Raw genomic sequence first — 20,085 nt, 5'->3', positions numbered from 1 at the left:
AGACCCCTCAAAGCGCTTTACACACTACATGTCATTCACCCATTCACACAGAGCAGTGTACCTTACTCTAGGACAGGGGTGGGCAAAACACTATGAGTTTTAAAATTTGACAGACGGGCCGGGCCAGTACCAGATCGGTGAAAAAACCTTTAGCTGTCCACCCCTCATTAAATATCCTGCACTCAATGTCGACTTTTCTTTTCTTTGGTCCACTCATTGTTACAGATGCAGGTTCAAAGGTGAATTAGGTTCAAAGGTGAATTAGGTTCAAAGTTGAATTAGGTTCAAAGGTGAATTATGTTCAAAGGTGAATTAGGTTCAAAGGTGAATTATGTTCAAAGGTGAATTAGGTTCAAAGGTGAATTAGGTTCAAAGGTGAATTATTGCGTCATGACGTAACCGTTGACGTGCCTTCTTATGACCCACACAGCGTTTTTTACGTCGCTGAGTTTCTCCACAACACCGCTCACAACAACATCAATAGAGGACTGCGTCTGGTAGTTTTTAATCATACGAAGCCAGATTAAATTAAAAACTACTTCTCCAACCTTGTACCTTTCTCCAGAGTGCCGTTGTTCAATGTTATTAATGTGTTTCAGCGGCATTACCGCCCGCTGCAGTGCTGCTCGCCCACCGGAGTTTAACTCACGGCAGCGACCGCTGTAAAGTTTTCACTGTCTGACTGTCACACAAGCAGCTGATAAATATTCCCCATCAGTGAATGTGTTTCAGTCTGAAAGCTGTTTGGCATCACAAACGCTGATATGAAACTTTCTCTGGCATTCTACAGGTGATGTTAGCATAGCAACCGAAGCTAATCAGGCTCTCGTATCATATATTGTGGCATAAACCGTGTTCTACACAAAATAAACAGAATTACACTAAGCTGGTTTACCTCTCATTCAGAACAAATGGAAAGGCTCTCCTTTCACAGCATATCTCCATGGAAACCTTTGATCTCTGGGCTCACTCAGGTGTTTCATAACGTCGTCACCATGGTAACCTTTCTATCTGGGCTTACACACACATGTGTTTGTAAACATTCATTCACTAATACTTACATTTAATATCTAACTCCTTCAGCCTACTTTCAGCTGCAGAAACCATTCAACTATTAAATTATTCAGCTATTTCAGGACTTTGAGGCTATATTTGTTGTTTATACCTTTTTTAAACCTTTTCTTTTAAATATTAAGCTTCTTCGCTATTTTTCCTACTCTTCCAGTTTAACATTTCACTTTCAAGTTTTCAACAAAGTCATTGCAATGCATTTGAGCTGTAACAATTTTGATTCAGATAATTTCACTTTTCTGCATTTCTCCGCTAAGTTCAGAAACACACTTACTTGGTTCTTGTAGCTAAAAGCAGCTCCAGAGACCATTCAGCTAATCAAATATTCAGCTTTGTCTGCATGTTCAGCTAAATTCAGCCACAAATGTTCACATTTTACAGCATTCACATTTTCTAGTCTGGTATTGACTGTTCATGTGGTGTTCAAAGGTCTTCCATTCACTAATCCACACACACACACACACACACACACACACACACACGCACACGCACACGCACACACACACAGTGGAACGATCTTCTGTTGTTGAGCTCAGGCTGTCATACCTCACTGTGATTGGCTCAGCTGTTTCAGCAGTGATGAGAGCAGTGATGTGATTGGCTGAGGGCTCTTTAATGAATCACCGCACTTCCTTATCTGTACTCACCTTCACTTGGCTCTCTTGCACTTTACACTGCAATCTGACAGGATTCAAAAAGGGCCGTAAATGTATTTTATGTTATCCTTTTTCTTACTTTTGATTAACCAGCTTGCTTCACAATAATAATTTACTATTCAAATATTTAATTATAAAGGACAATGTCTCTGTAAGACACGCACCAAAAGCCATATAGGCGGAAGGAGAGGGGGGTTGGCGCACATAAAGTGTTTTTGATAAGGCCACAGGTCGGATATGCAATACTGCTCTTCAGGATAAATAAAACTATGAACAGTGATACCTCTAAAAAATACCCCAAACTTAAAAAAAAAGTTTTTTAATTTACTTTCAGGAAATCAAAATGGAGTTTGCTGTTCTAAGATCCAAAGGGTTCCACAGTTTGGGGCAACAGAAACCAGCTTCCCTAGATTTATTGTGACATACTTTACAACAGTGGTTCCCAACAGGGGGTACAGGGACCCCTAGGGGTACTTGAGGGGATTTCAGGGGGTCCGTAGAAAGATTAGGGATTGCAATACTTTTTGATATTTCTGGTGCCTTGACCCCAGAACTATCAAAGCTTAAGAAACACAAGCAAGCTCAGGGGTCTCATTGAAAGCTCTAGTCTTAACTGCTAGAAGTGAGTCTTCAGATTCATATTTTTCACTCACAATAATAAGTGTAAATGTCAAGTTTAAATGCATTTGTATTAAGGAATATTTTCAGCATGGTGTCCTGCCCCAAGAACTCAAGATCACAACTTATGAAAGACAAGTTCAAGTGTCTTATTGAAAGCTCTAATCTTAACAAACTGTGTTGAAACTGCTAGAAGTGAGTCTTAATATTATTATTATTAATATTATTATTATTATTATTATTATGTTTCACTAACAATAAGTGTAAATGCCAAGTTTAAAAGCATTTGTATTAAGGGTGAGTTATACAAGGGATTTTCATCTAAGGAGCAGTTGGGTTAAGTCAAAGTCAGTCAGTCAACTCTATTGTCAATCTTTCAGATATTGTACTTGAGTAAAAGTAGAAGTACTCAGATCTTGTACTTGAGTAAAAGTAGAAATACTCAGATCTTGTACTTGAGTAAAAGTAGAAATACTCAGATCTTGTACTTTAGTAAAAGTAGAAATACTCAGATCTTGTACTTGAGTAAAAGTAGAAGTACTCAGGTCTTGTACTTGAATAAAAGTAGAAATACTCAGATCTTGTACTTGAATAAAAGTAGAAATACTCAGATCTTGTACTTGAGTAAAAGTAGAAGTACTCAGGTCTTGTACTTGAGTAAAAGTAGAAGTACTCAGATCTTGTACTTGAGTAAAAGTAGAAGTACACCGATCTTGTACTTGAGTAAAAGTAGAAATACTCAGATCTTGTACTTGAGTAAAAGTAGAAATACTCAGATCTTGTACTTGAGTAAAAGTAGAAGTACACAGATCTTGTACTTGAGTAAAAGTAGAAATACTCAGATCTTGTACTTGAGTAAAAGTAGAAATACTCAGATCTTGTACTTGAGTAAAAGTAGAAGTACTCAGATCTTGTACTTGAGTAAAAGTAGAAGTACTCAGATCTTGTACTTGAGTAAAAGGAGAAGTACTCAGATCTTGTACTTGAGTAAAAGTAGAAGTACTCAGATCTTGTACTTGAGTAAAAGGAGAAGTACTCAGATCTTGTACTTTAGTAAAAGTAGAAATACTCAGATCTTGTACTTGAGTAAAAGTAGAAGTACACAGATCTTGTACTTGAGTAAAAGTAGAAATACTCAGATCTTGTACTTGAGTAAAAGTAGAAATACTCAGATCTTGTACTTGAGTAAAAGTAGAAGTACTCAGATCTTGTACTTGAGTAAAAGTAGAAGTACTCAGATCTTGTACCTGAGTAAAAGTAGAAATACTCAGGTCTTGTACTTGAGTAAAAGTAGAAGTACTCAGATCTTGTACTTGAGTAAAAGTAGAAGTACTCAGATCTTGTACTTGAATAAAAGTAGAAATACTCAGATCTTGTACTTGAGTAAAAGTAGAAATACTCAGATCTTGTACTTGAGTAAAAGTAGAAATACTCAGATCTTGTACTTGAGTAAAAGTAGAAATACTCAGATCTTGTACTTGAGTAAAAGTAGAAATACTCAGATCTTGTACTTGAGTAAAAGTAGAAGTACTCAGGTCTTGTACTTGAGTAAAAGTAGAAGTACTCAGATCTTGTACTTGAGTAAAAGTAGAAGTACACAGATCTTGTACTTGAGTAAAAGTAGAAATACTCAGATCTTGTACTTGAGTAAAAGTAGAAATACTCAGATCTTGTACTTGAGTAAAAGTAGAAGTACTCAGATCTTGTACTTGAGTAAAAGTAGAAGTACACAGATCTTGTACTTGAGTAAAAGTAGAAGTACTCAGATCTTGTACTTGAGTAAAAGTAGAAGTATTCAGATCTTGTACTTGAGTAAAAGTAGAAGTACTCAGATCTTGTACTTGAGTAAAAGTAGAAATACTCAGATCTAGTACTTGAGTAAAAGTAGAAGTATTCAGATCTTGTACTTGAGTAAAAGTAGAAGTACTCCGATCTTGTACTTGAGTAAAAGTAGAAGTACTCAGATCTTGTACTTGAGTAAAAGTAGAAGTACCAGCGTGTAGGAATACTCTGTTACAGTAATAGTCCTGCATTCAAAATGTTCCTCAAGTAAAAGTAGAAAAGTATTCGTCAAGTCAAAGTAAACTTTATTGTGAATCTTTCAGTTTGTGTGTACAGACAGAGAGATCGATATACCGTTTCCCACACTCCCGAATACAAAAACAAATGTATATAAAAATATGTTTGTTTTGAAATAGGATTACAAAAGGGTTTAATAGAAGAAAACAAGTAGGCGAATCATCACAAATGAGTGAGGGGCTTTTGTATAGAATGGAGACCATCTAAAGCGTTGGTGAGTGAGTGTGATTTGTAACCTGTTTCCTCCTCTCTGTGTTGCAGGAGTTGGAGCCGCAGGCAGGCAGCCAGCTAATGTCTCTGTGGGAGGGAGACTCTGCGGCTCAATAACCGTCTGTTCACACCCATCCTGATCTACATGCATACGGTGTATATTGATGGAAAGATGTATTTTTCTATCAATTCTCTGATATATTCTATTTTGCATTAAAGGACCACACTACCAGTTAGGGCGAGGGGACGATGTGATACAGTGGAAGTTCTTGTTGGCTTCTGTTTCTGTGTTTTTCTATTTATTTGATTTCTCTGCTTTTAGCTCTTTGTATTCAAATCGGTACTCATGTTCTTATTGACAATGAAAAGTGTGTTTTTTTTTATTGTGGAGAGGATTAAATAGGTTTGTATAACTATTAAGATTTGATAAACACAGAAGCTACATTTCAGTCTGTTGTCGTGTTAGTTTTTAATGTAATGGTTTGACACACTTCCACCAATACACGCATGAACACTGCTTCTCCACTCATCAAGTAACATCTCCCGTCTCTTAGAATAGTTGTTCTGTGTTAAAGTTTACGAGACTCGTTTTGACAAATCTGTCAACGGTTTAGTTTCTTGGATGAAGAAATCTTAATATATGTTGTTAGAATTTCAATTTTCGTTGCTGCTGTACGAGGAGAGGTGTTTCAGTCAGCCTCGTGATCTTGTTAATGGGTTGACAGAAATAAACAGTGATTGCATTTTAAAACTCTGTCTCTGTGGTTCCCTCTGACTGGCCTGCTGTAAGTCTCCTTTAATTGTTCCCAAGCACTCAATAGTGGCTGGATTGCTTTCTTGCTGCTTATGCCATGATACACAGGCAGGAAGCTGTTAAGACACTTCTACAGGCTGAATAAAAGAACTGTACCACCTTTTAAAGGTCCCCTATTATACTCCTTCTCAATACTATATTATATGTCTCAAATATATATAAAACATGTATGTACATGCATTGCGTTGAATACCAAATAAACTATGTATGAAACACAAGTGATGTTTCATAAGTATTTCTCTCAAAGTCCTGCATTCAAAATGTTACTCGGGTAAAAGTAGAAAAGTATTATCATCAACATATAGTTAAATTAGCGACAGTAAAAGTAGTCATTGTGCAGATTGGTCCATTTCAGAATAATAGATATGATATGTTTTATAATGATTGATCATGAAAGTGTTCTCAAAGCTGGTAAAGGTGCAGCTAGTTTGAATGACTTTGTATACTGCAGGGTAGCTGGTGGATTTACTCCAGGTGGAACTAAAGTCTGATTTAACACTTGATTATATTTCACATCATTCATCCACATCTGTAAAGTAACTAAAGGTATGCAATACATGTAGTGGAGTAAAAGTACACGATGTACCTCTGAATTGTAGTGGAGTAGAAGTACAAAGTAGCATGAAATGGAAATACTCAAGTAAAGCACAAGTACCTAAAAATGACAGTACAGTACTTGAGTAAATGTACTTATTTTACACCACTGGTGATACTTCAGTACTACTTACTTTTTTTAAAGTTTGATACCAGCTTTATAGCCTATAGCCCAAAGAGGTAAAAAAAAGGTATGGTAATAACAATAAATACAATAAAAATAAATAATGATTTCTCTCGGGAAAAACCAAGATATGGGCTGATATTTAATGTATTATTAAATGTAATATATTTGAGTCATTTAATGGCAAATAAAACATGTATTAAAGGCAACAGGAGTGCCTGCTCCGCTGAATGTATGAATGGTTGACTGTTGCCATGGACACGCTGCTCCGTTGCTCAGTGCTGTGTCCACCGCGCCAGGAAGGACTGTCGCCCTCTGATTGGCTGTTTTTTCTCACCAGACATCGTACAACTCACCCCATTGGACAGCAGATACGGCTCTGGCGCGTGGTTGTGTTTCCACTCGCCGATTGGCCAGAAATCTGCGGGACTAGGTAGCGCCGCATGTTGTTTGTGAGCTGTGATTGGTCAGTTGGCCAGGTAGGCTGTTCCGCTCTCCGTCGCTTCACATAAATACAGATCGCTGCCGGCCTGTCAAACACTGTTGGGCTGGAAACAAGTAAAACCGAGTGATAACTATCGTGTCTCTGGAGTTAACTTCACACACAGGTGAGGAGCTTCACTTTGAACTTCAGGTGTTTAATCCCAAAGACAGCAGGCATGAACATGGCTGTGTGTTTGTGTTTATCTTCTATGTAATTGTGGTTAAATCGTCAGGATAGTTGTAGAAAATACGGAGGTCCAACTGTGTAAGTTATTTTTATCCAAACTATTGAACAATTTTCCAATACACATTTGTTGGCAATAGATTTACCAGAGATTGTACAGTGCAATCAGAGAGGTACAGTACGTCCACGTGTTTGAGCAAGTCCACGAATCCAGTATATTTCAAGTCTGTCACTACTTTGGCGCAGCTGCTCGCACCACTTCGCCCGGTCCTCTGCCAGCCTCTCCCAGCAGCCCGTCAAAATGTCCAGGGTCTTGTTGTCACGCTTCACGACATCCTTGACATCCTTGAAGAGCAGCAGTGGTCGTCTTCTGCCTCTGGAACCAGTGCTCTGCTCGCTGTATAAGATGTCCTTTGGCAGGCAGCTATCTGGCATGCAAAGGTGACCGAGGCACTTAAACATAAATCAATCAATCAACCAACCAACCAATCAATCAATCTATCTATCAATCTATCTATCAATCAATTAATCAATCAATCAATGTTTATTTATATAGCCCAATATCACAAATTTGTCTCAGTGGACTTCACAGTTTGTACAGAATATCAGTATGACAATACACATCAGTGTTCATTCAGGAATTAAAGTGTTTAGACATATGTAAAATTGTTGGGCTTTTTTACTTTTGCATAATTTAATTAACTGTTTGTATAATTTCATTTAGAAAATGAAATATAAACTGGGAAAATGTTGAGAAATGTGTTTATGAAATATAAATGTGTTTGCTAGCCGTTGGAGAGGAAGTGGGTCCGTCCGCTAATTGCTCCGGGTTGCAATCTAACTGTATATTTTATGTCTTTATCATGACCTAGCTAATTCGGTGTCCTGAATAGTTTTTAATCTACCTTTAAATGTGTTTTTAAACACTGAAACCTAACGCTAAACAAACCTCTATGTTCTTACATCATCGACCCTCCAATGTGACTAGGGGTTACAGATTTCGGACTTAAATTCCAGGAAATCCCGCTGCCCTTTCACCCAGTTTCCTCTCCACTATCCATAACGTTATCTACAAACACAATCTCTTGTATCTAGCCGGTGAGGTATGTGTAATCTTTTAAATGAACGATAAATGATAGCAAAACTTGGCTTTAAAACGGTCCTGCTTGTGGATTTGAAGAAGCTAGCGTTAGCACATTCCTGTGTGGTTTGCTGTGTCTTTGGTGAGCTTAGCTAGTGCTGTGTGCAACCCGGTGTGTCGTTAGTTTGGTTAGATTTTAAACACCAGGCAGGCAGATGATAGTATCTCAAGCACCGTACCCACTGACATGACCTTAGCTAACATGCCTGTTGGTCAATGGTCTCAGTAACCCTGCCAGATTAGCTGAGACATACTGTTAGACCTCTAACAGTGACACACAGATAATGTCTCGAGTCTAAAGTTACCTCACATGGTTTGAAAGCTAACTTGCCTGATGGAGCTCTCCTTTTCCTTATTATTCTGACGGCTTGTGTTCTGTGTGTGAGAGCAGCACCCTGTTTATTCATCCATTTCAACATCAGCGTTCATGATACTGTACACTTTGACAACACACATATTGATCCCATTAAAATAACGCCAACACTTCCTCTCTTTCCTCCAGGATGCCAGGATCAGCCCCGATCAGTAGCCTGGGACCATGGCCCAAAGATGTGGGCATCATTGCCTTGGAGCTGTACTTGCCGTCGCAGTACGTGGACCAGACGGAGCTGGAGCAGGAGGACGGGGTGGCTCCCGGTAAATACACCGTGGGGCTCGGCCAGGACCGCATGGGCTTCTGCTCGGACCGCGAGGACATCAACTCTCTGTGCCTCACCGCGGTCCAGAAGCTGATGGAAAGGAACGGCCTCTCCTACGACAGCGTGGGTCGCCTGGAGGTCGGCACCGAGACCATCATCGACAAGTCCAAGTCCGTGAAGACGGTCCTCATGCAGCTGTTTGAGGACTCTGGTAATACAGATGTGGAGGGCATCGACACCACCAACGCCTGCTACGGGGGCACAGCTGCTCTCTTCAATGCTGTCAACTGGGTGGAGTCCAGCTCCTGGGATGGTGAGGGGACAGGATCGTGTACATTTGGATGTGTTGACATTTTGACATTTTTTTCTTTTCATTATTGAAGTGTAGCATTATTAAGAAGTGTTTGGTATTCATCAACGCTTCAGATCTGACCTTTTTAGCAGAAAGAGGTCTCTCTTATCAGCCTTACTTGTAAAACAAAACAGTCTGTTCAAAGGTCCTGTTCTGATGATTCTATTTATTCAAGATAAGATACTTGTGTGTGTACTGTACGTTCTGTAACCTGTGTCCTCATGTCTCCCCCCTGCAGGCCGCTACGCTGTGGTTGTAGCGGGGGACATTGCTGTTTACGCCTCAGGAAGTGCGCGGCCCACAGGAGGGGCCGGGGCCGTGGCCATGCTGGTGGGGCCCAACGCTCCTCTGGCCTTTGAACGAGGTCAGTGAGGAGGGTGTGTTGTTCACAAACATCAGGCAGCACTCTTCAATCATTGACTTATTGATAAGATAAGAGCTTTTTATCCCAAAAGAAATTGTTAATGGTAAAACGAGCAACTCTAGCAGGCAGCCACCCGTGGCAGCGCCAACAAAGACCCCACTGTCAGTCGGCTGATCCCATCATCACAATGTTTACCTACTGGACTGTTCACTCAAGTTGTGATCAGATCCTCTCTGCTGGTGAAGGGAAGGTTCTTTCAGTTTACTTTGTGATTCTTATTGTTTTAATGTATTATTGAGTGATTTTTACAACGTGCACAGGTAAGATGAGTTATGTGTTGAACTAAATCTTAGTATCAGAAACTAGCACCGTCACTCTGGGAAAGTTTATTAACAGAAACCTTTTTTTATAGCGAGCATAAAACTAAATTTTTGCAAAGATGTGTTTAGAAACCTCAGCATTAGACATTCAGTCACGCATGCCTCGACACGTTTGACTTATAGGCAAGGCAATTTATTTGTATAGCACAATTCATACAGTGCTGCAATGCAAAGTGCTTTACAGGATCAAACACAATACATTTTTACGATGGTCAAAGTGAGAAGAAATATAAAAACACACAAAATAATTAAAAGAAAGAAAACCATGTTTAACAGTTCGAAAATTCGAAAATTTAAAATGTAAAAGCCATTTTAAAAATAAATGTTTTTAGACCTGACTCTAAAGCGCTAGCCATTCTCAGATTTTTATAGAAGAATCTAAATGTCTCCTGCAGGTCTGAGAGGAACCCACATGCAGCACGCCTACGACTTCTACAAGCCCGACCTGATGTCAGAGTATCCCGTGGTGGACGGGAAGCTGTCCATCGAGTGCTACCTGAGCGCCTTGGACCGCTGCTACGCTGTGTACCGCAACAAGATCCACGCTCAGTGGCAGAGAGGTGGGTCAAAGGTCACCCATAGAATGATCCTCCAACATTTACAAGGTTCAAGGTTATCTTATCTGTATAGCACCACGGCAATTCAAAGTGCTTCACATAGGCATTTAACACATCATAATTCAACACAAGACAATTCATCAAATTGATCAAATACAGCTCAAAGTGCAAAGATAAGGCACGGTTAAAGGATCTGAAGATAGGCTGCTGAACCGTGGGTTGGGCGGACCTCAGACTTTCATGCACTTTGTTCCAGGCTTGTGTTTCATCAAAGCTAAAAACAAGTGAAGGCTTACAGGACAGATGTGGGTGTGAAACGAACTCATACTCAACTCTCTCTTGGTTTACCGTAAGCAGAAGTTGTGAGTAGTACGTGACTGATACTAGGCAACATGTGCAGACCACAGATTTGCTCCACCAAAGCAAATGTCAGCCAGCAGAACTGTGCAGTGTTCATATGAAGAAGTGCAGACATTATTCTGTTGAGCTGCTAATGAAAGGAGCCAGTGAGAAACACACTGTCACGTTGGAGATGAAGTCACAGCAGTTTACATGGCATAGCATAACGATCAGCCACGAAGCTACACTTTAATCTGCATTCGGGGAGTGTTTTGTACCCAAAGCGTGTGGTGCTTTTTTTGTAAAACTTAAAAATACCCATCTATAGAGAGGCGAAGTCCCTCCCTTTCCTCCATGGGACCTTATTTCTGAAAAAGTATGTATTGAAGTCAATGGAGAGAGAAAGATTATCTTTTGATCCCGTTTGAATTGTGCCACGAATTACACATATGATGTTTGTCAATTTAAAAGATAATTTTGCAAGTCAAAAAAATTAAAAATGTGTCGTGTTTGTGTGAAACCGCTCAATGAACTACATCTCCCGTCTCGCACCACACACCCAGACGGCCTCACGTTGGCACATTTCACTTCTTTCTTTCAGAACGAGGCGGAAAGTATTAAAAGAGGTGAAAATCACTCCAAGTCTGGGCATGTTGAGAGCTGTACACACACACAAGGGGAGTTAGTCGGTTCATTAGAGCCAGCATGCGGGACCGGGACTCTGGGATTTGTAGTCTTTCTAGTTGCGTATTTTTCATAGTCTTATATTTCAACAGTTGTACGACAAACTGTGACTTTTTTGACATGGAAATTATTTTTTAAGATTGACAAACATCATATGTGTAATTCGTGGCTCAATTCAAACGGGATCGAGAGATAATCTTTCTCTCTCCATTGACTTCAATACATCATTTTTCCCAAATAAGGTCCCATGGGGCGGAAGTAGATGGGCGGGACTTCGCCACTCTATGGCTCCAGCAAAAAACTTGTGTTGTAATATTCCAGTTGACAGACAGTGTGTTGCTTCTTCCTCTCCTATTTGCTCTGATAATCAAAGTCTCTGCTCTCTAACAGCTGATTAGTTAAGAGGTTTAGGACACTATCGGCTCGCTGTGCTAAGAAGTTTACGTCAGTTCACTGAGCATAAAGTGCTTTAATGACATGAGCCTCTAACCTTGTGTTTCCACATTTACCATATGTGAGAACAAGAGGCTGTTGGAGACACATTATGAAGTGTAAATAAGAAGCGCTGAATGATAGCTCTACTCTCCAGGATTGGTATGGTGGGCTGTGTTTGCACATCAGCTCTTTAGCATGTGGCCGTGCTCCTGACCTTTTTTAAATGAGCTCAGTTGGTGTTTGGTGCCTAGAGCCGTGTGCAAAGAGGAGAAACCAGATGAGTGGCGTGTGCAAATAATGCAGTCCAGACTCCAGTCCATATTTCTTAGACAAGATCCTTCCATTTATGGCTTACTCAAGTTATCATCTTTTAACCAATTCCTTGTACTATGTTTAAAGGGGACCTATCATGCAAAATGCACTTGTTGATGTCCCCTTGTTGTATCTGTCCCCGGTGTGTCGGGGAACTCACGCAGCGTCAGAAAATAAAACCCTTTCTCTTTTCCTCCGTACCCAAATATTTTAAAAATGGCTGTACAACGAGCGGATACAGATTTCCACCCGAACTGACGTGTCCACTGCGACGTCGGCGGACCCACAGAGAGTTGCTATCAGAAACAATGCCTGACGTGTTTTGGACGTAATCTCGTCTTTGTTTACATTAGCATGCATCGCTAACACTCAGAGCTAACCTGTACTGTAGAGCACATGTGTTTAAAAAGCAGGAAATAAAAAAAAGAACTCGCCTTGTGATAAACCTGTAAGAGAGAAAGCATTTGAGCTCCATACTGTTTCAGAAATAATCCTTGACGTGGTTTAGAACAGGATGGCGTTTTATCACAGCAGAATTTAACTTTATCTCCGGTAGACTTCTGATCAGGCATTAGCTCCGCCTCCTCTTCTTTTCTTTTTTTTCAAGCTAAGGACCCAAAATCTGCCGTTCTCTAACAGGGCTGCAAAAGAGGGGTATGAGCAGTATGAGGGATGGCTGCAAAGGGGGATCTGTTTGGTTAAAACTTCACAGACATGTTTTGTATAGGTATGGCCTATTTTTGAAATATAGCATGATGGGTCCACTTTAAATATTTCTACTCTTGATCGCTTCTGGAGTTTTTCAACTATTAGACTTGAGTTGTCATTTAGAGAAATACCAAAAACACTTCACAGTTCTCTTATTGAAGCTTTACACGACCAAAATATACTTCTCTGATTTGTCTCCTGCTGTGTGTATGTAGTGAATTCTTGAGAACAGTTTACAGCAGTGTGTTCACGGTTTGTTCCTCTTCCCCTCAGAGGGCTCAGAGGAGCGCTTCAGCCTGGAGGACTTCGGCTACCTGGTCTTCCACTCTCCGTACTGCAAGCTGGTGCAGAAGTCTCTGGCCAGGCTGATGCTCAACGACTTCCTGCTCCACCCCAACCCCAACACTGAGACGGGACCCTTCACCGGCCTCGACGCCTTCAGGTACACCCGCAGTAACACTCTGGAACAAAACACCTGCTTTTAAAGGTCACCTGTTTTGCAAAATCCACTTGTTCATGTCTTTTATACGTAAACATGTGTCCCCTCGCCTTACTATTAGTGAAGTCAGTTTCTTAAAACCATGCCGGTAAGAAGTGTGAAGACTATTTGTAAAGCATGCTCTCTTTGAAAAACACATCATCATTCTTCGGTGCCGCTCACACGGGAACGTTTGCGTTTATGCACAGTATGCGTTTTCAAAAAAGTCTTCCGTTCACACGTATTCGTTTCATTTGACGTGTCTGTCCACACGAGAACGCTGGAAACGCTGTAGTACATATGCCGGGCCTGTAAGTGGCGCTGTAACTTCCGCCACAAAATACACCAAAAGCAGCAAAAAAGACCCCGGAGCAATGTTGCCATGGCTACCCTTCTGTTTATGCCCCGCAGTGGATTTTGCAACATGTAGTTCTCCATGTCCACTTGTTGCTGATGGTTGTGGTAGAGGAGCTGTAGATGTTGCACTAACATCTGTAGCATGGTCAGTAGCAGTAGCACTAGCAGTAGCTACTGGCCATGCTACAGCAGTGAGCAGCAGAGGTGGGGAGAGGCGGGGCTATGGCTTCATCTATCGGGAAATGATCGTATAGAGGCGATTACACGGAGCCGTTTGACCCCCAGAGCGTTTTGTTTGCAGATCTATCCACCTTGGGACCCGTTATCGTTTGTGGGGTCCGTTTCTCTCGTTTTGTTACGGCCTCGTGTAAATGAAAGGGCCATACGCAAGAGAAATTACGCAGATACAACCCGTTTAGTTCTCGTGTAATCTGCACCTTAGGCTCTGTTGTTCTATGACCCCACGAGGAAACACTTTCTCATCCTGTGTGTGTGTTTGAATCACAGAGACGTGAAGCCAGAGGAGACGTACTTCGACCGGGACGTGGAGAAGGCTTTCTTGAAGGCCAGCTCAGATATGTTTGAGAAGAAGACCAAGCACTCCCTGCTCGTCTCCAACCAGAACGGAAACATGTACACGCCCTCGGTCTACGGCTGCCTGGCATCGCTCATCGCAACGTACGTATCACTCTCACTCTCCTGTCTGTCTCAGAGTCACTCTCCTGTCTGTCTATCTCTCACTCTCCTGTCTGTCTCAGTCACTCTCCTGTCTCTTTCTCAGTCACTCTCCTGTCTGTCTCTCAGTCACTCTCCTGTCTGTCTCTCAGTCACTGTCCTGTCCGTCTCTCAGTCACTCTCCTGTCTGTCTCTCAGTCACTCTCCTGTCTGTCTCAGTCACTCTCCTGTCTGTCTCTCAGTCACTGTCCTGTCCGTCTCTCAGTCACTCTCCTGTCTGTCTCAGTCACTCTCCTGTCTGTCTCTCAGTCACTCTCCTGTCTGTCTCAGTCTCTCTCCTGTCTGTCTCAGAGTCTCTCTCCTGTCTGTCTCAGTCACTCTCCTGTCTGTCTGTCTCTCCTGTCTGTCTCAGAGTCTCTCTCCTGTCTGTCTCAGTCACTCTCCTGTCTGTCTCAGAGTCTCTCTCCTGTCTGTCTCACCACTCGCTGCAGTCATGTGATCAAGAGGCAGGAAGTCTAGTCGTCCGTGAATGTATGAATGCCCAAGTAACAAAAATTCTCAGAGCAATGTAAGCTGACAGGACTCACTTACCAACTCCCATACTGACCTGATGCTTCTTCATCTTAAAGTGAATCTTATTTCATTTTGACCTATAATCTTAAAGTACAACAATAGCTCATTGCACAGTTCAAAACAGGACACTTACTCTCAGCTGTTCAGTGAAGTCTCTGCACACGGAACACTTTCGGACTGTAAATGACTCCAGTGAATGAAACAGATGAAGAACTGAGTTGTGTGTTTAAATAGAATGTGTGTTTCCTCCATTGCAGACACAGCTCCTCTCAGATAGCCGGACAGCGAGTCGGAGTCTTCTCGTACGGCTCAGGGTTCGCTGCCACTCTGTATTCCATCAGAGTCACACAGGACCACACGCCAGGTGAGAACACGGCTCTGAACGTGTCTGTGCAGTCATTATAACACAGTGGAAACTAACAGAAGGTTCACTCTCTGATCCAGGATCTGCTCTGGACAAACTGGTGTCCAGCCTGAGCAACCTGAAGCTGCGTCTGGACTCCAGACAGAAGGTTTCTCCTCCCGCCTTCTCCGAGTGCATGAAGCTGAGACAGGACACGCATCACTTAGGTATGATGAGAACTGTCCCTGCTGAGGCTGGGTCCGACTGTCTAGAGGGAACGTTATATCATCAACAGAAAGGCCATGTTTGAAGGCTTTGATGAAGTAAACTTTCAAATAAAATAAATACTGCTAATTAAATACTGTACAGGCAAATAAGATACTGTATGTTGTAGTGATAAATACATTATTAGATGCTAACAGACGAATGCTATAGGCTATTATGTCAGGAAGTTAAACTGCATAAACCACCGGCTTTAATAATAGATTACATTTGTATAGCGCCTTTCACCGCTTTACATGGTAAACAAACAAACAAACAAACAAACAAACAAACAAACAAAAGGGGTATATAAATAAATAAAATAAAATAAATGGCAGTAGGAGTTAGTGCTGCGTACCGGTACGCCGAACCGGTACTGGACTTGTAAAAAGTTTCGGTTCAAGTCCGGTTAAAACCGGAACGTCAGGAACCGGTACTTACGTATATTCTCCTTTGTGTTCTAAACCATCTAAAACCTTCCATAGATCGAGAAATTTGCGCTGAGAAAAGACGAAAAACATTGTTTTGGTTTCTGGTATGGCGGCCATTACTGAGCTCACGAAGTCTCGCAAAATATCGCAACTGCTCGCGAGATCTGTGTGACGTCAAGGGAAACTGGCTTAGACATAGTGGACACTGACAGCGTGGGATACTGGTTGCCATATATGGTAGTGTAGCTAAGCTAACTCCTTTGTATTTATGGTGATATAGTGTCTGCCGAAAGAGCAACACTTCACCCAGACAATGTCAATATGCTGTTGTTCTTGAACAAGAACACATAGACTTGTACTCTTGCATATTGAGTCTTGTATGTACATCACTATGTATGTAGTTGTGTTGTGTAGTTAGTAACACATGTAGAGTTCTAGAAAAGACATGGTGTAGACACAAGTTGGAAGGGGGCACAATAAACCTGACGAGTTTGAATTTGAGTTGATTATGAGTTTATTTTCAATTGATAATTAGCTCACAGTAAGTTCACTTTAGTTACTCACACCACTTGACACAAGTCCGGACTTATAAGTCCGGACCTGAACCTGAACCTCTGGACTTGAGTCCGGACCTGAACCTGAATGTGAGTCCAGGTACACAGCACTAGTAGGAGTGGAAGAAGGCTTTATTTTTGATATCTTCGATCCTGTGTTTCTCACTACCTTCCTCCTCTCCTCCCCCCCACAGCCCCCTACGTCCCCCGCAGCTCGGTGGAGGATCTGTTCCCCGGGACGTGGTACCTGACCCGAGTGGATGAGAAGCACCGCAGGGAGTACGCCCGCAGCGCCCCCAGCATAGAGCTGTCTGCAGAGCCAGAGGGGGTCCGCTCCACCACCGCCACAGAGGTACAGGGACATATCTGATGTACATGTAGATCATTCAGAACCCTGTTGTTGAGGCTCTATTCACTATTACTTTTATACTATAGTAGTAGTGGAGTCAGTGGAGGGAACACAGGGATGTTTAGCATCTGCAGACCGTTTACATGCACTAAAACTTATATAACAAACTACATGAAAGGGGAAAAAGAAGAATAAGGACTTTTTAATCCAGGGGTGTCTAACTCAATTTCATCGCGGGCCACATTAGCATTATGGTTGCACTCAAAGGGCCGGTTGTAACTTTAAGACTATATAAATATACATATATAAAGTATTATATTACATTATTGTCTCTGCATTGGATTATTATCGGTTCTGGTAATAACTTCATAATGAACTACGTCTGAAAGCAGAAGTCCAGGGCAAGTCATTGAAAGCAAATATTCAACAACTACATCTATTGTATATTATAGTCTTTGCAAGTTCTTGCGGGCCACATGAAATGAGGTCGGGGCGTTGAGTTTGACACCCCTGATGTAACTGGTTTGCAAAGGCAAAAAGAAACCCTATATAACACATTACAGGAAAGGGACCCCCCCCCCCCCCAAAGAAAAAAAGGACTCTTTAATCTGTACCTATGTTTGTTTATTACCAAAGTGTTCATTTCCTTGTTTTTCCTTCAGCAGCACAACCCCAGTCCAGCCAAGAAGATGCCTCGTATCCCAGCAACCCCCGAGGCTCCCGTCAGCAACTGAGAAACTAAGATTTCCCCCCCCCTCTCCCCAATCTGAGAGGAGCTCCAACAGTGAGGAGAAAAAACTAAAAGACGGGAGGTCAGAAGGCTAGCAGGAGACCAGCGTCACCTCGGAAAACATTAAAGTTAATTATAGTGGATTCTGTGGACAGACCCCCCCCCCCCCCCCTCCTACCCCACACCAGTCAAACTGACACTGGGAAACAACAATCATTTCTGTTAGCGATCCTTAATTTCAATGCACAGGCAACATGATGTGCATGAAGAGCTGCTGATCTCCATGGGAACGAGCACACTTCCTGCTGGTGACAGGAAGAGAAAATGGACATGATTAAAAGATCAAAGAGAAGTCGGTGTGAAGCCTCTCCGCTGCTTCTGTTCAATACCTCAGTTTTTTTATGAATGGAAGTGGACCGCATGACCAAACATCGGGAACAGAGGTACCGGGAGTGATGCCCCCCCCCCCCCCCCCCAAATCAAAACCAACATGTAGCTGAGCTCATGTGTGAATGTTAGGAGACCCTCGTCCACACACACACACATGCTTGTTTACAGGAAGTGATTATTTTTAGTTTTTCTATTTGCCTTTTTTAAATTGCCATGAAATGTCTAAACCCATTGATTTGGCCCCGCATCACGTCATAAAGTACATTTTTTTATTTGACCATCCATGACACAAATAGAGCAGAACAATTTTTTAATAGGAATAATAATTTCACTCTGCTCGTTTTTAGCAGAGGGCCCCTTACCAGATACGGAATATACATGTATGTCCCTGTGAATAATGTGACACAGCCTATTTTTTAAACTATATATACAATGTATTAGACATGTATCCAACATATATGTAAAGTTATATATTTGTTAGATTAGGAAAATAATCTATGAGCGATTTATAGATTTAAAAATAACTATTTTGGTTAAAAATATCACGTGGATATCATACTGGTGTGAGAAAATGTGCAATTTTGGATTTTAATGTACATGTTTTATGGGGACTAAATTAATAATTAGGTTGAGAAAGAAGACCAGATCACTTTACAACCCCACATGTAGTTTCCCTCTCACCTCATGTTCATCCATTCATCCTCTGACGTGGGAATACATTGAAGTAGAAACCTCTTTTTAGCCCAATATGTTAGTTTAAAAAGTTGTCACTACATCCTGTGACTGTGAAGACACATTCGAAGCGCTTCAGCATCAGTGGGTTTAGACTTTTCCAAACCATGTCGGGCCACATTTAAAACTCGCCACCTGTCAGGAAGCAGTGAGAAGATGCAATTCATATTCATTCACCTGGTGTTGGGGAAGTCTACCCAGTTTCAGAGAGCCCTGCAATACTCACTACCTCCACCAGGCTCCGTTTGGTCGCTGCTGTGTGAACGTTATCGTGGTCTTTCTAATTAGATTTGAAATGAGTGCAGACCAATCCAGATTACACTCTGAAGGCTACATCCTTTACGCAAGAGTCCTTTGTGTTGTTGCATCGTTGATGGTTGATATGCATGTGTGGCAGAGAATATGATCTGTGTTTCGTTATCTGACGTCACATTCACCCATCCTGAAGCCTTAATGTGAAAGGGCTGCTTCAGTGAGGTCCGCTTCATATCTGACGACAGCAAATGTTTGTTTTTTTTAAATCTCATTGTTGCTTTTATTCTTGACGACTGCAACAAGAAACCAAAAGGAAGACATCAGCCTTATTACATGATCCCAGTTGCTCCTGCTGATGTTGGACTGGATCCAACGATCACAGGATCAGACGGTTAATGTGCAGGTTCTGGAGAAGCCTCTATAAGACTGCATGATAACACAATGCTTCTCCTCTCATAGTGTACAGATATTATATGTACAGCTGAGTTTTCTTGGTCTGACTGGAACATTATATCTGTGTAGGGCCGCCTCTAAGGTCACATGATCTTTACTAATGTTAATGTACAGCACACACTAAGATTATTTATATGCTGTGTAGATATGAACAGATTAATTTTATCCAGATGGGTTGTATCAATGTGTAGATATTCAGAATAAATGGACAGAACATGTGTGGTGTGTGTGTATGACTACTTTTTCCACTTGTCTGTGCATATTGCTAAGTATGAAGTAATTGGTATGCGTATACGTTTTCAATGCTAGTTAACCATAAAACAAGTTCATATACTGTTCATATCCCCCTCTCATAACCTCAAAACAAATAGAAAATGGAGAAGAGTATAGAGGAAAGGAGAGAAAACCTGTTATATATTTAGCAGAAGAGATTTCCCATTACCACCCGAACACTTATTAACCAAATAAAACACTGAATGAGCCTCACAGCTAATTAGCCGCAGAAATGCCCCCAAGGTACCATGATGCATCACTCCACACACAGCAGGTAGTACCATGTAACCAGGAGTTACATTGGACCGTGGCTGGACGATGCTCTGACGTCATCACCCTCGCACATTTGTCATATGTTTACAAAAAACGATATATATGTTAACACTTTTCTCGTTCTTAATATAGACTATATTTAGTGTCGATAAGTGTTGACTTTACTTTAAAATAAGAGATCACTGTGACCGGATATAGTTTTTTCGGCTCCTTCC

General features: G+C 41.4%; 2 protein-coding genes across 5 annotated transcripts in view; both read left to right on the top strand.

Moving 5' to 3' along the window:
• ythdc2 (YTH domain containing 2) overlaps positions 1-4,774 on the top strand; it is a gene marked incomplete at its 3' end in the record, with an annotated part of 39,023 nt that extends 34,249 nt beyond the window's left edge. The window contains exon 25 of the mRNA XM_079659978.1: positions 4,686-4,774. Coding sequence (XP_079516104.1) covers positions 4,686-4,774 — 89 coding nt within the window. The remainder of the gene's footprint in view (positions 1-4,685) is intronic.
• Positions 4,775-6,638: 1,864 nt separating this feature from the next.
• On the top strand, positions 6,639-19,542 carry hmgcs1 (3-hydroxy-3-methylglutaryl-CoA synthase 1 (soluble)). Of its 4 annotated transcripts, none has more exons than XM_079660180.1 (11): positions 6,639-6,774; positions 7,080-7,274; positions 8,477-8,925; positions 9,203-9,328; positions 10,104-10,268; positions 13,017-13,185; positions 14,086-14,256; positions 15,084-15,190; positions 15,271-15,396; positions 16,610-16,767; positions 17,430-19,542. In XM_079660180.1, the coding sequence occupies exons 2-11, from the start codon at positions 7,135-7,137 to the stop codon at positions 17,496-17,498; spliced, it is 1,680 nt and encodes a 559-aa protein (XP_079516306.1). In that variant the 5' UTR covers positions 6,639-6,774; positions 7,080-7,134; the 3' UTR covers positions 17,499-19,542. The 4 variants fall into 4 exon arrangements, with proteins under 4 accessions (XP_079516306.1, XP_079516305.1, XP_079516307.1 ...); XM_079660179.1 differs by having other exon boundaries at positions 17,427-19,542; XM_079660181.1 differs by lacking the exon at positions 7,080-7,274 and having other exon boundaries at positions 17,427-19,542.
• The last annotated feature ends 543 nt before the right edge of the window (positions 19,543-20,085 follow it).

This window comes from Notothenia rossii, assembly GCF_949606895.1.
Source record: "Notothenia rossii genome assembly, chromosome: 11".
Classification (NCBI taxonomy): domain Eukaryota; kingdom Metazoa; phylum Chordata; class Actinopteri; order Perciformes; family Nototheniidae; genus Notothenia; species Notothenia rossii.
Note: the sequence above shows the minus strand (reverse complement) of the source record. Positions and strands in the feature narration are given on the sequence as shown.

Coding starts and splice junctions, on each gene's coding strand:
- hmgcs1 (XM_079660179.1), top strand. CDS start 7,135: ATGTCCAGGGTCTTGTTGTCACGCTTCACGACATCCTTGACATCCTTG. Junction 9,329..10,103: donor TCCTCTGGCCTTTGAACGAG/GTCAGTGAGGAG, acceptor TGTCTCCTGCAG/GTCTGAGAGGAACCCACATG. Junction 16,768..17,426: donor GCTCCACCACCGCCACAGAG/GTACAGGGACAT, acceptor TTTTTCCTTCAG/CAGCACAACCCCAGTCCAGC.